The 15,417-nt window shown below is 42.6% G+C and overlaps 2 protein-coding genes across 8 annotated transcripts in view; both read right to left on the bottom strand.

Moving 5' to 3' along the window:
* Nucleotides 1–2,958: 2,958 nt before the first annotated feature.
* Nucleotides 2,959–6,003, bottom strand: LOC106811744 (acid-sensing ion channel 1-like). The gene is made up of 5 exons (XM_014815463.1): nucleotides 5,488–6,003; nucleotides 4,952–5,036; nucleotides 4,475–4,593; nucleotides 4,026–4,124; nucleotides 2,959–3,614 (listed from the first exon to the last, which is right to left on the bottom strand). The coding sequence occupies exons 1-5, from the start codon at nucleotides 6,001–6,003 to the stop codon at nucleotides 3,018–3,020; spliced, it is 1,416 nt and encodes a 471-aa protein (XP_014670949.1). The 3' UTR covers nucleotides 2,959–3,017.
* Nucleotides 6,004–12,816: 6,813 nt separating this feature from the next.
* LOC106812269 (ly6/PLAUR domain-containing protein 6-like) overlaps nucleotides 12,817–15,417 on the bottom strand; it is a 40,847-nt gene continuing 38,246 nt past the window's right edge. For all 7 annotated transcript variants that reach the window (XM_014816142.1, XM_014816119.1, XM_014816136.1 and 4 more), the window contains 3 exons: nucleotides 15,158–15,238; nucleotides 14,776–14,921; nucleotides 12,817–14,361 (listed from right to left, as the gene is read on the bottom strand). In XM_014816142.1, the coding sequence (XP_014671628.1) occupies nucleotides 14,164–14,361; nucleotides 14,776–14,921; nucleotides 15,158–15,238 (425 nt within the window). In that variant the 3' untranslated portion in view covers nucleotides 12,817–14,163. The remainder of the gene's footprint in view (nucleotides 14,362–14,775; nucleotides 14,922–15,157; nucleotides 15,239–15,417) is intronic.

Here is a 15,417-nt window from a genome sequence, read left to right on the forward strand (position 1 = left end):
GGAGAGAGGGGAGAGAGAGAGAGAGGAGAATTAGAAGAGAGGAAAAGAGAGAGTGAGAGAGGAGAGGAGGGAGAGAAGAAGAGAGGGGAGACAGAGAGGAGGAGAGAGGAAGGAGAGGGAGGAGAGAGAGTAGAGAGAGAGAGAGAGGGAGAGAGAGATAAGAAACCGATAGAGAGAGAGGAGAGAAGGAGAGGAGAGAGAGGAGAGAGGATGAGAGGAGAGAGAGAACTGGATAGAGAGGGAGGAGGAGATGAGAGAATTGGTGAGAGTGGATAGATTTATAGAAGGAATAGATGAGATAGGAGGGGGAGAAGGAGGAGAAGATTAGGGGTTAGAAATCGAGTGAGAGCGAAGCCGAGAGAGGAAGGAGAGAGGGGGACGAGGGGAGACTAGAGGAGGAGGAGGAGGAGAGAGAATGGAGCAAGATGAGGATGAGATAGAAAGAGGAGAAGAGTATAGGAGAGGGGATAGGAAAGATTATAGATAGAAGAAAAACGATATTTTAAATTAGAGGGAGAGACGAGTGAAAAAGGAGGAGAAGATGAGAGGGGCGGAGTAGCAGAGAGTATTAGGACAAGAGATAAGAAGGAGAAGAGAGAGACGCGCGAGGAGAGAGAGAAGCGATCCGCCGAGAAGGAGGAGAGACGAGGGATGGAAGATGAGAGGGAGAGAGTGAGGAGAGAGATTAATCATGGGAGAGAGAGAGGAGGATGCGAGGTGAGAGGACGAGAAGGGAATGGAGAGGGATAGAGAGGGAGACGAGGGAGAGGAGGAGAGAGATAGAAAGAAAGAGAAGAGATGCGGAGAGGGAGAGATTGAGTGGAGAGACTGAGAGAGGATAGACAACCCGATTAGAGATGAGCGGAGAGAAGAGAAAGAAAGAGAGACGCGTTGTGGGAGATGGAGGTCTTGGAGATGTCAGAGGACGATAGGAGAGTAGAGGAGAGCGAGCGGGAGAGGGAAGGGACGACGAGAAGAGAAAGAGAGGGGAGAAGGAGGAGACAGAGAGATGGTGAGGAGGAGAGAGAGGTGAGAGGAAGAGAGGGGAGAGAGAGACCCGATAGAGAGATAAGAGGAGAATGAAAAGATGCATGACAGAGGCGAGATGACGACCTGAGAAAAGAGAGAGAGGACTGAGAGAGAGGGAGAAAAGGATAGCTGAGAGATGAGAGAGAAGAGACGAGAACAGAGAAAGAGGAGGGAATGAGAGAGAAACGAGATGAGACGGAGAGAGATGAGAGAGAGAGAGAGAGAGAGAGAAAGAGAGCAGAGTCTGTCAAGTCAATTACAGTACATTACGACGCGGACATTCTTCTCCTTTCTTTCTTTGAATTTGATTATGGATTATGATTGATCCTTTTCTTATTGAGTTTCTTTTTCACATGGTAAATATTCGATATAGGCTTTTTTCATTGCTAAACGCACGTCGACAAACGGAATAATTTAGATTCAGGATGTATCAATTGTATAATTATATGTATATGTATCCTGATGTTAAAACAGGCTATTATAGGTTAGAGCTAGAGGCATGTCAAGTCTATTAAGTACATCACGAACGCGACAATTCTTCTCCCCTCTTATCATTTATTCTAGTCCATCCATTATTTTAATATCTTACATCGTCGCCGCACCCTGTCCGTCGCGTCCGTCCGTTCGTCCGCCAATCCGCTTTCTCCCTACAGGTTAATATTGTTTGTACATGGGACAAAGAACGCGTAGATATAATCCCTGGTGTCGAGAGTAGGAATAGATGCAGGAGGAGAGTACCCGCATCTCCACAATTATTGCAGTTGCGCAGAACGGTGATACAGTTCTGGCTTCTCGTAGAGTCCGACAGGACGTCTAGATCTTGTTTTAGTTAAACCAGTAGAGATTGAATTGCTTCGTAGACGTCGGCCAGAGTCGGCCAGAGTACGCCACATCGACGAAAATCGTACCGCCATCTCACCATTGGTTATGTTACTTTTCATCTTGTGGTGATACCTTCGGCTCCGCGAATCGTTAGCAGCGTAGAGTTAGCAAATGGTAGCAGATGTTTCTGGCCGTAGATGAATGTGTATTACGTAGCAGCGTAGTATGCTTTAGCAAATGGTAGAGAGATGTTTCTGTTTTATAGCAGGTAGGAGTAGCAGCGTAGAGTCTCGTCTTGTCTTCCGCTTTCTCTACATCTTGCAGGTGATGCATAAAGTTGTCGAAAGTAAAACTTCAAACTGTCGGACGTGTGCGCGTTGCCAACGTGTGTTGCGCGTACTGTCTTACATGACTACATGTACGACTATACTGATTGTGCAGCCGAACATGATTGTGCTGTGCAAAAAATATAATCTATTTATACATTTGCAGCAGTTGGAGCCACACTAAGCACTTGGACGTTTCAATAATAAAATTGATGGTAAATAAACACGACTCGTATATTACTCAATTGTACTTGTGTTTTTTTACATCTTATCCATCTTATCAGCAGTAGCGCGCCTAAGACATTTCTGTAAATGCTTTCAAATGCTTCTCTGCAGACATGTTCCATTGCAGCAACGTACGCCTGCTGGTTGCTGATAATTAATATTTTCCATCAAATAATATGTATAGGACATTAGTTATGAAGACATGCCACTTGCCGGATTTTGTACATGGTAATGCACTGATTGTATTAATGTAAACTTCTTCGTCTCCTTCTCATCATTATATAACCGCACATCTTTGTCTTTTAGCATACTTGATGTTTTAAATACTAGAATCGCTGTGAACAGAGGATTAATGGAAGGTGAGAAATGTATATGTGTTGTTCAGCTTAGATGCGATCATATATGCAAGATCAAATCAAAGAAACACATTTCAAATCATACATTTTACTCAAAATATCAAATCATCAATCAAATCGTATCCATATATCATATAAATCATATATGCATACTAGATGAGGATTCATAATTTATAGATAGATAGATAGATAGATAGATAGATAGATAGATAGATAGATAGATAGATAGATAGATAGATTTATAGATATATAGCGATTTCTATCGTTTAGTTGACTTCATAGCTGTCTGCTCCGGATCGGTGCATTCGCCATTCCTCGCGACGCGTTTTTTGTTTGCTGCGACGATGGCGAAATCGACCACTTCAAATATCGTGAATAGACCACTGCCGAGGAACAGACTCAGCGAGCCACCGATGTCCGCCATTAGCGCCACAAACGTGTACGCGGGCACGGACGTGATCACGTTCTCCTCAAGCTCGGTGAAGTAGATATCGAGCAGCAGCAGGTTGTTTGTGACGTAGTCTGCCGTCGCGTTGATCATCATCGCTGATAGATAGTTGGCGAAGGGCGAGAACGATGTCGACGGCGTGTAGTCGATGTCCCTGCACTGCGTGGGGCACTTGCAGTGCCGTCTATCGAAAGCGCTAGAAACTTGCATCAGCCGCATCAGACACTGCAGTTCCGTCTTCTCCGTGCAGACGCGCGCGACGTTGCGGCCTTGCAGATTGTGGCAGCCGCAGACTCCTTCCACGAACGCATTCTCGCACTCCTGTAGACAGGCGTAGTAAGAGTAATGCTCACTCGCATCTCCTGCCACCTGGCGGCACTGGCTGTAAGGACTTCCGAGCCGGTGCGTCTGAAACGAGCGACAACAACGCATGCTAACAACGCATGCAACGCAACGCATGCAACAATGCTAATTATTGCTAGTTTCTGGACGCTGGATTAAACTAATTTAATTATATGGGAACCGCGAAATACCAGATAAATTATTTGTGATTCGGGAATAGAAGAGAAACGGGACACCAGAACGTTCTGATTTCCGACTTTTTTCAACTTAGAACTGGGAAGTGACATGTTTTTACCTGGGAAACCGAGAATGGACCCATCCATAGTTTTCGTCAAAATTACATCTGGAATGTGTTCTGATTACACTCGGAGCTTCAACCATTATATAACTCTACTCGAAATGCTCTCACATTAGTAAAATTTGCACTATACCGCACCTTACGCCTCTCATGTAAACTAATCCGTTTGCTGGACTTACAACAGACTTTGATACACTCGTCAAGATGTGCATTCCTGGCCCAACCTTGAACCCTCTAGCCTGCAGCACGGGAGTCTCATATGGACTATGTAACATCACCTATATTAACGTACACATACTATAATTATATAAAGGTACCTTTACAGCACATTAAAGGTAGGGTGCCCCCGTTGATATCATAAACATCCGGCATGTTGCGCTATCTGCTTCTTAGGCGGGTTTCTATAGACGCTTAAATGCGTGGAAAAACGAGGAACAGGTCTACGCAATACTGCCTGCATTAATAGAGCGTGCTCTGATTGGTAGAAAGTGGATCGAATTAGGTCAACGGTTTATGTGCCCTACTGCTTTCTTAGGGCTGTGCTCTATAACACGTTACCTTTAAGCATACTAACATTAATATAATATTAATATGATAATAATATGATATATAAATCGCAAAAGCGTACCCTAAATCCTACGGTACCCTCTCTGCTCGCCACATACTCATGTTGTTGAGCGTCGAGCAGCAATCGCAAGCCACTCTGGTGACCACTTGTGTCTCGGGCAATCAGTGGGCTACTACCATCTGTAATGTACGATTGTCTCTACTGACACTACACAACAGGATAAATACTCTTAATCGTTTTGCACACTAAAGCTGATTAGGTATGATTACGGTTTATACTCCTCTCTGCCATCCTAATAAATATGCGAATTTAGATAGCAATAACCCTTAATTCAGATGCAGCATTAGTGCGTCGATATTTGGTGCCATTTGCGTCATGTAATGGCTGAGATAAAGTAGGCCCCGTAGATATGAACACGAAGAGCTTTGTTATATTAACAGAATCCATTTCCACTCTGTCAATACCGTCAATACCATTGAAAGATTAAGATAGAAAGTAAAAACAAAGAACAAGTAAGTAAAAATATCTACGACTGACTTGCATTGAAGCTGAAGCAGAGGCCCATGTCCGTGTAAACTGAGGTGACGTATTTCTGCTCACATGGCTGACCTCTCCACCAACACTGTACAATAAACAACAACAACTATACTAACCGCATGTGACAGTTATTATAAAATTAAGTGACATTGCCTGTCACTTGATTTTACAAGTTATTTCTCCGACACCAATCACAAATACTAATAGATAACAAGCTACTATTATAATGTTTACTTTGCTAAATACTTGGTTGATCTCCATACACGGTATAACAAATCATCATATACTCTTCGCGAAGTTTCGAGAACCGAATCTCACATTTCACCTATTATCTTGAGTCGGCCAGTGAACAATTTTACCAATTATCTATACGCCTCCTAAACGGCATCACCTCTGCCATGTTTTCTATCTCATTAGAATTATTTCGTTCATTAGCATAATAGGGTGCTGCGTGTTACGATCATTCATAAGCAAACACAACCTGATCTCTAGAAATGCATATTTCCGTAATTAGCAGCGCCCGTGACGTCATTTACCTGCCGCATTATTTCATCCTGGTGGTACATTCCCGTCTCCAGGACCTCCTGCAGAAGCTGCACGTCCAGCCCGTCCAGCAATGCATCGATCTCAGTCATGTTGCGGTCAAGTGGACTAGAAACGCCGCCGACCAGCATCCGGATAACCCGCACGTAGTCTTCGAAGCCTTGCTGCGGCATTGCGCTCTTCTTGATGACGTTCTCATTGCAGAAGGTCACGACGGGGAATTCCAGCTCGTCCCTGTAGCTGAGGTCGATTGACACGGCCACGGGCCGAGACGCGTACACGTGAATGCTCTTGCCGATCTGGTAGAACGAATACAGCAGGCCGCATGCGACCAGCACGCCCCAGATAATCCGCCGGTAGATGGAAACATCGTCGTCGAAGACGTAGCGCAGACCGGTGGCTGAAACGCCGTGAGAAAACTGCTGCAGTTGTTGCTTGAATGATTCCGGTGGCTTTCGGTCGGCAGGGCACGTGTCGCGCTCCTGAGAGTCAATCTTCGCATCGGCCATGTTACTATCCTCAAACTGTTGCCTTGTTGACTACTAAGAATAGTTATCGGCGTTAACACGGCGTTGAATTCACAATTGGAACTACAAATACAATTACGATAACAATTTCAGTTCCATTTACAATTACAATCGCATGTACGGTTACAATTACAGTTAAAATTACGGTAACGGTTACAATTACAATTACAATTACATTTACGATTACAATCACAATTGCTACTACAATTACAGTTACAATCGCGGCTACTTTTCCGATTATGCTAGGGGCACACGAGCGTATTTTATACCCCGATCGCGGCGATTAAAATCGCCAGCGAATTTAATCGCCCGATCACGAAGGGGCACACGTAGCGAATTTAATCACCCGATCACGAAGGGGCACACGTAGCGAATTTGAGAGCGTACGCGTACGCCACTCGACGGAATCACATGATCACATGATGCATCACATGATATCAACAACACGTCCGATTGGTTTAGAAAAATCGATCGGGCGACAAAATACGCCGGACACGGGCACACGAGCGAATTTGCCAGTAAATAATCGCCGGCGTAAATAATCACCCGAAAATATCTAACATTTTGGATACGGGCGATTCGTACGGGCGATTAAAATCGGCGTCGACGTGAACGGGCACACGGGCGAATTTTTTGAGCGATTTTAAAATTCACGGCGATCGGGCGATAAAAATCGCTCGTGTGCCCCAACTTAGGATTAGGATTGGGAGCACAATTACGATTACAATTACAATCACAATTAGAACTGTTCAGCGTAATAACATTAAGGACAAGCAGAGGTTATCACCCAAATGAAAGTACAACAATTGGTGGAGGATGCGGGTACGATTTCGCGATGCGGCGTACTCTGCCGCTCTGCCACGGTTCTACGAAGCATCATCTCTACTGTTTGCTAACAAGCCTAGACGCTGTCGACTCTACGAGAACCAGAACTTATCACCGTTCTTCGCACTGCAATAATTGGTGGAGGATGCGGGTACTTCTCCTCCTCATCTATTCCTACTCTCGGACACCAGGGATTTACTATCACCGTTCTTTCCCAGTACAACAATATGTAACCTGTAGGGAGAAAGCGGATGGGCGGACGAACGGACGGACGGACGGACAGGGGGCGGGCGGACGGATGTAAGATATAAAATTAATGATGGACTAGAAATAAATGAAAGAGGGAGAAGAATTGTCGCGTTCGTGATGTACTTAATAGACTTGACATGCTTCTAGCTCTAACCTATATTAGCCTGTTTTACATAGATACATATACATATACATATACATTATGCCTCCCTTGAATCTATTTTCGTTTGTCGCGTGCGTTTAGCAATGAAAAGCTATTCGGATATTTACATGTGAAAAAGAATCATAGAAAAGAATCAATCAATAATCATAATCAATAAAAGAAAGAAGGAGAAGAATTGTCGCGTTCGTAATGTACTTAATTGACTTGACAGACTTCTAGCTCTCTCTCTCTCTCTCTCTCTCTCTCTCTCTCTCTCTCTCTCTCTCTAGTGTGTGTGTGTGTGTGTGTGTGTGTATGTATGTATGTATGTATGTATGTATACAAGCAGGTTCTATTCAACACTGCACAATAGAACGTGTTTGCATGATGTAACTGCCTTTTACCGAATTCTGTGCACTCGGCCGCGTTAATGTATCATGCGTGCGGTTGGAATATACACCGTCTAGACGTGATGTGGTCATGATGCCTAGGCGCGCCGAGGATTGACACTTTGTGTCTTCCAATCATAGCCTACGCCGCACCAGAGTTTGATATTTTTAAATATGGGGACTCATTGGACCACCAAATCGCCGATCTCAGGAACTAGGGTATTCCGCTAGGCTAGAGCGGTTTCCTACGATAGAGTTTGGCACAAATACGAAAATAACGCGCTGTTTAGCGCACTGCTCTACGTCCTTCTATTATCGCATTTTCGCATTTCCGTAATCAGAATAAGCCCCGCTTTCTTCGTTGATGGGCATGAATGGGGCGTCAACGACGTGACCCGTTACTGAGTGTATGCATTTGGCGAGACTGTTTGCTTTGGCCCGGCCGATGCATTTCGCACCGAAGTGGAAAAATTAGGCATTTTTACCCGCTTTCGGAAGTGAACGAGTGCGTCATTCATTGAACATTGAAGTTTTCTTAAAATTAAATAATTCCCAAAATCCCTAACCGCGCTACTCGATTGTTTTAGCCAATGAACGTAGCTGTATGTGTGACGTCTTGCCCGCGCGCTTTATATGCTTGGCTTAAGGGGGTCGCACACCAGCCGATTTTTCACGCGATTTGATCGGCCCGATAAAAATCAGCCGATATCGGGTAGGTGTGCGCGTTCATTTGTAGGCGATTTTACTCACGATTATTTTTATCGGGTGATCGTTCCAAATCAAACATGTTTGATTTTGAACAGATTATTTTGAAGCGATTTTGTGTAATCCGACAAGATTTTGTGGCGTGCGCGTGAACTCAGGAAAATCGTCTACGATAAATATTGAACAGCCAATAGCTGAACGTGCCCGTGTCACATGACATTTACATTTTATCGTAGGTTTATTATGACATCACATTTTATCGTAGGTGTGCGGGTGCTTATCGGAAGGCATCGCGCTGAGCCGATTTTACAAACGATGAAGAGATTTTTTAATCGGACCGATTTTTGGGTAGGTGTGCGACGGCCTTTAGCGGGCCTCGAAATCGATATCGGAGGCACGCACCTCTAAACACGCGTGTTTGTTTACATATAGATTTGTGACATCAGGATGGGCGGTGTCGCGAGTTCTGCGATGATAACCTCGTAATTTCTCAGCATGGAACATTTGACCAATTTAGTGGTGTCAGTTAGTCACGGATATGTCACAGTAAGTACTAACCGTATATATTTATGTTTCACATACGTTCACCTATTTTGCACACAGGCGGTCGATCATTGTGAAAAATTGTGAGAAGATTTATTTTTATCGAGACGATCCAATTGCCTGTGCTTTCATTAAGTCTTGTACGTCAATGCACGTGCGTCAAGAGCCATAAACTCAACACAATTTCTTCTCTGTTATTGTTTACGCCTGAATGCGTAATTGATCAGGGAGGGGGTGCATGTAAGAGGGAGACATTTTCTTTGGGGTTTCGAAAAACACAATTCCACTTGACAATTTCATGGGCCATTTCAATTGGACGCTCTGCATAATGGACCCCCAACAAGCCCTTTGACTGCCTAGTCAAGAAATTCAAAGGTGTGTATATTGCTCTTATTTAGCCGCCGATAGTTCTTATTTAGAACAAAGTCTTCATTGTTATCTTCTAAAACTACAGACCATCCGCTGACCGCTGTGGAGACGTGCGCCGGGTCTCGAATTTGGCGCACGTCTTCACTGCGGACAGCGCTTCATACTTGAACATCCCGCGGTCGCGTGCGCATATCCCGCGGAACTGCGCGTCTCATCCGCGCGCAGCGCTCAGGATCAACAGCAAAGCTGTGCCACGCAATCTTGTATCATGTCTCTCTGGTTAACGCTTACAAAAGAGGTGCCAGTAAAATATTAGCATAGCTGTTCAATTATCATGGAATAAACATATGTGTGCCTTTCAAACCTCATGCATACAAACACAATGAATTTTGCGCCATTTATAACGCCATGTGATCTGAAAATGTGATGGGATAATTATTCGTATTATACACCATTATTATATGTAACTCATTAGAAGCACGCTCGAATCTGCTATATAGTGTATGGATGTAAGTACGAGCGTTGCTAAAGGTTAACGGTGACAATTGTAACTTAGCACGTAGTGCCACCTGCTTGTTACATAGCTTTCTTGCCGTCTTCATACACTAAACAAAACGATAGCTGAGTCAAACATTATTGCTTCTTGTATTGCTTACTGAGATCGCTCTAATTGGCGAAAATGGGATCAATTGAGGTAAAACGTTAGTGGGTACGACATCATGTTACTTGTGTGTTCGCTAAGCTCTTTGTGTATTTATTCAACATCGAATGATAGCTCGTGAATTCGTGGGTCGCGCTATCAAACCGTATCAGCCAACACTCGGTACTGTTAATTCCATTACGATATCATAACAACAAACTTTTTTCTAAATCTTGAAGTGACGGTATACAGTGATGGCAAAGAAGCGTATTTTCACTTGTTGTTATCTATGGCTGGCCGTATCGAGGTAACGAGGACGGCAACAAGGTTACACCTAATAATAGCATTCTACACGATGTGACAACCGTGAGATATTCCTGTTTTCTGGTCGTAGCACTTAATATCGTATATACTGATGCGATCATTATTATTGCGATGATGTTAAGGTACTTTATTAGTTAAGATTTACTAATTACTTGTTGATTGCAGGCTGTACAGAGACTAACCGTAGGAAGCTACTAGTAATAAAAATCTACAAACACTTTACATAAAATGGCTGTCATGTCAGATGTCAGAATATCGGTTTGAAATCTAGTTTTATTGCAGATGAAGCGTCTAAAATTCCCTCAAATTATGACATGCAGTAGCCGGATAAGTTTTATTAGATAAACGAAAATCAAACCAGATTATATATATATATAAAATGGTAATATATATAATATATATATATATTAATATAACAATAACTCGAGATTGGCCCTATAAATGTATATATATATATATATTATAAGATAACTACTATATAAGTAATCTCATGTCGCTGTATCTCTGTCGCTCTCTCTCCTCTTCTCGTCGAGTCTCTCTCTCCTGTCGCTCTCTCTACTCTCATCTCTCTCTTGTCTCGTCTTCCTCTCTCTCTCTCGTGTCTCGTCTCATCTCTCTCTCCTCATCGCTCTCAATCGATCTCTCTCAATCTTTCTTTCTCTCTCACTCTCTCTCTCTCTCTGTCTAACTTTCCTGTTCACTACAAATATATATATTACCTACTTTGTATTGTAACAGCATATGCAAGTGATTCTTATGTTGTTGAGTTTTATAGTATAATTAGTAAACATTTACATATTCAACAATGAATAACAGATAATATAACGTACCTTTACTGGTGCCAGCAGGAAACCGAACTGAAAACATCGACAACAGACCAAATCTTCGGGTGTGCACGGTTCGCCGGTCCCTTTCAGATAATAATTTGTCAATTATTCGGCTCAATATCTCAATGGCACTGTGTTGTGCACCACGGCGACATGTTTGTAGTTGGCAGATCGCAGAAAGGTGACCCTGTGTGTTGATCTAAGGCGCATTGATTATACCGTAGTTAAATGTCTCGATTACAACTTACACTGTATCGCATTAACTAACTAATTCTGTCAGAAGTCGCGGCCTTTCACTATTCGATCATAGACAAGTTAAATTTATCTGGACACTCTGCGCAATTAAGACCGTTTTTCCGCACGCACTCGTCTATAGCACGTCTGACTACTAAAAGACCCTTGTCTAAATGGTGCGCGGGCTGGCTATGCGTGTAGGACGCCGCTACCTAGAGTAGTAGATGCAACTTCTCTTCCAAACACTGCCGGAAACCTGCATCTGGACATTACAGGGTATAACATGGTTTGAATTCTGTGTTGGTCTTTATATAGATTGGAAACGTATATCGTCGACGGTCGCGCCCGTTGTCCTACTTGTATCTTGAAAACAGCTCTAACGTGTGTTCGCCGTTATCCGCTTGCTTCGCGTGAGAATAGTTAACCGGTACAAACGAGGATGACAAACTCCGCTTCCCACGTCAACAACATGAACGTTCTTTACTAACGGAAAGCCCGCCGAGGTTCCCAGGCACCATCTACGAAACGCCTACAACGATTTCACTAATTGAGCTCAACTGCCATTATTTATTTTTCTGTATAACAATTGTATAACAATTGGGTCGTTATTTCCTCGCATGTTATTTGATGAAAAGTGCCGCCTACGTAAAACGTATGCGGTGAGTGTGATTGTTTCTCACGTGCCATAAGCTAGCCCGGCTGCGTAGAAATCACCTTCACCAATGCTTGTGAAACAGGAAAAATGAAGGTCTACATGATTTAATCAAAGCTACATTACCCCGCCTACGAGGCATCAACACTTGCACCATGTTTTCTACTTAAAACATGTGAAGGTTTTGTTTGTCTTTCACTATAAGACCAAAAAACATCCGCTCTTCTATCTTTTGTACGGAAGTAACTGTAAAGCTGGATAACTCAGTTCGCTTCGTTATCGTTCCGATACAGTTGGACTTGGCGTCCGGTCCCAGAAGGTCATCGCTTCTTAAAGCGTGCGGTAGGGGGCCGTCCAATCGGTATTCTCTACCATGGATATCCTCTCTACTCCAATGTCTATATATAAAGCTTTGCCATATATACGCTAGAATATACAAAATATGTAGTCACAGGACAGCCATCTCCTGGTAGAATCATGTTCGTCCTATCCAGAGAGACATGATACAAGATTGCGTGGCACAGCTTTGCTAGCTGTTGATCCTGAGCGCTGCGCGCGGATGAGACGCGCAGTTCCACGTGATACGCGCACGCGACCGCGGGGATGTTCAAGTATGAAGCCGCTGTCCGCAGTGGAGACGTGCGCCAAATTCGAGGCCCGGCGCACGTCTCCACAGCGGTCGGTGAATGACCACGTGACGAGGCGTGACTCAAGAAGATATATGGTTGTGTAGGATTTAGTGCTCCCCAATGTGACAGTGTTCAGGATCTGACAGCTTATAGTCCTTAATACTCCTTATAGGCACAGGGGAAATCCCCAGCTTGTATCATCCTGCAGACTGACCTTTTTTGCCCCATTTTACCAGTAATATATCAATGTGCAAAGAAAAACTCATCTTCTCTTTAAATTTAGAGTAATCGATTTATTTACAATACAGATATTATCGTTTTTACAACAGAGAAATTTCAGCGAAATATTTACAAAGCAACATAAGAGACTATACCGCACAGTCAGCCTATAACCACACGCCTGTTGGTGATTTCTCTATCTAGATTGCAATATCTATGATGATCACACAAAATCCGTAAGGCTCATGGTCACATATAAGGATTCCACTTACAAGGAAAGTCATGCATTATTATCCATATCATTATAAATAAAATCGCATTGCCTCAGTGATAATCCGGTTCTTACATTGTAAGCCTATTTACATGCGCCATTGATTTGTTCGTGTTATTTCCGGCCAAATACATACCTTCAAATTCACCTAGAACGCGTCGGGTATATCACACTAATTATGCTGTCCCGGGTACGTAATGGCATGTAAAAGCAGCTATACCACAATATAATCAAGAGTCCATAATAGAGACACTCTATTATGGCCTCTTGATATAATTCAACACATGATTAGCCGCATTTATATATAAAGAGGCAAGCACAACAAAACACGTGTTCGACATGGTCTGTCTATCAGATATGCTCTAGCGTGATGTTTACATACGAAATCCTAGCAGAGGTCGCGTGTGCAATACACACGCTAACACTCTACGACGTTCTAAAGGAGACAACTACCAGTAATCCGACATTTTCTCTTGCGTGAATTTTCTCCTACACTGCAATTTCGTTCGCGTTGATTAGCGAAGCATTGAAACATTTTTTCTCTATGCCGATTTACGATAATTGCTCTGTCCAGTGAAGGAGATCAATTGAAAACGCAAGCATCCCGTATCATGCCATGTTCGAAATTAGTCACATCGCATCGACTGTGCTATTTATAATCGTACGGCATCAGTGTCAAGTCTAAAACACTACTACTGATAATTATGCTAAAACTGTTGATATGATATACATGCATTCTCTGTATTCCTCTACAACATAATTATGAAAGTCATATGCTAATTAGATAAAAGCAATTAATCTCAAGCTTTATATAGAAAATGCTACTAGAATGTTTGTCAATGTATTAACAGAACTCCATTTGAGCAAATAAAATGTCATGGCGAAGTTAAATTACGTATATAAAAATTAATAATAATACGTTTGTGTTAACTATATCATCTCATAATTTACATTAATTACATATCCATTAAGAAAAAATCATATACACAGTAAAGAATGCTACTACCGACATAACCGCGTCTTATTTCGTAGTGGAAAGTAACTAATAAATACATTATTCGTTTTTATAAATTCGTTATAAAACATGATAGGCGAGTTGTATGTAACATACCCTAAGCGCCTAGCTACTGTCCTATCCACGGTAAGTGAATAGAGGTATGTAAAGACGACAATATACAACATAGCAACAGGACGAAGAGCGATGACCGTGACGTCAACGTTGGCGATGAATTTGCCGGATTTGATGACTGCAGAATGGCATTGGTGTGGTTGGTTGGAGCCCATCTGTTGCAGTATGACTCATCGCAGCACGAGACGCACTCCTGTGCAGCGCAAGACACAACACAGATGTAAGAGTACATAATCATATGCGTACATAAGGGTACATAATGGTATCATAAGGTCATCATGGTATCATAAGGGTACAATAACATCAGGAGTAGATAATAGGGAATTAATAATAATAATTCCCTATAAGAATAATAATTCCCTATTATCTACTCCTGATAACATATAAGGGGATATTGGCCTATCGTTAGAGAATCATAAAATAACCAATGAAGATACTTACTCAACATTAAAACTGAATGAAATAAATGATAAATAATTTTACAATAAACGATTATCATAACCAGTACCATATTGTCTCTAGAAACATTACGGAACTTGATTTTACCTTCATATAATCTCATTTACTACTAATAATATATAATAATTTTATTATTGATAATAATTACCACTAGTTTCAAACCACCGGCATCCATTTCCTTGCAGCCGACTGTCTCCTCCGTGCAGTTGATCGGTTTGGCGCAGAACTTGTGCATGTACACACTCGCTCCTGTCTCCACGTCCATCCTATGCATGGACTGACAGAACTCTGTGCCTGCAGAAAAAAAACAGCGGAATCTCTCACAGCGCTGCGACGGAGACGATTTTATGCCGATAAATCAGCTTTTACCTACAATTTCATCGTTATAATTGCAGCGTATACAAAACGCATATTATTCGCGCGGATAGAAATACGCATTACATATTTCATGTCGATATCAGACGGTAGAGGGCTCTGGCAACGTAAATCCATACCTTCGTGGTTCAGGTTGGATGGATCGGATGTCTTACCTTTCGGACAAGGGACGTCTATGGCAATCTTGTTACATTCATCGTTATTCTCCTTTGGCTTACATGTGTAACAGGTTATTTCTAGAAATAATAAAATCAAAGATTTAGATATTAGTGATAATCATACGAGGTAGGCTGCTCGCGGGTTGGGACCAGGCCGATACAACAATTAATGTCCTCAGACAAATCCCAATAATCGATATATACCCTACCTAATTTAGCTTGAAATGTGTGTGTGTGTGCGCGCGCGCGCGCGCGCG

This window comes from Priapulus caudatus, unplaced genomic scaffold (genome assembly GCF_000485595.1).
Source record: "Priapulus caudatus unplaced genomic scaffold, Priapulus_caudatus-5.0.1 Scaffold20, whole genome shotgun sequence".
Classification (NCBI taxonomy): domain Eukaryota; kingdom Metazoa; phylum Priapulida; class Priapulimorpha; order Priapulimorphida; family Priapulidae; genus Priapulus; species Priapulus caudatus.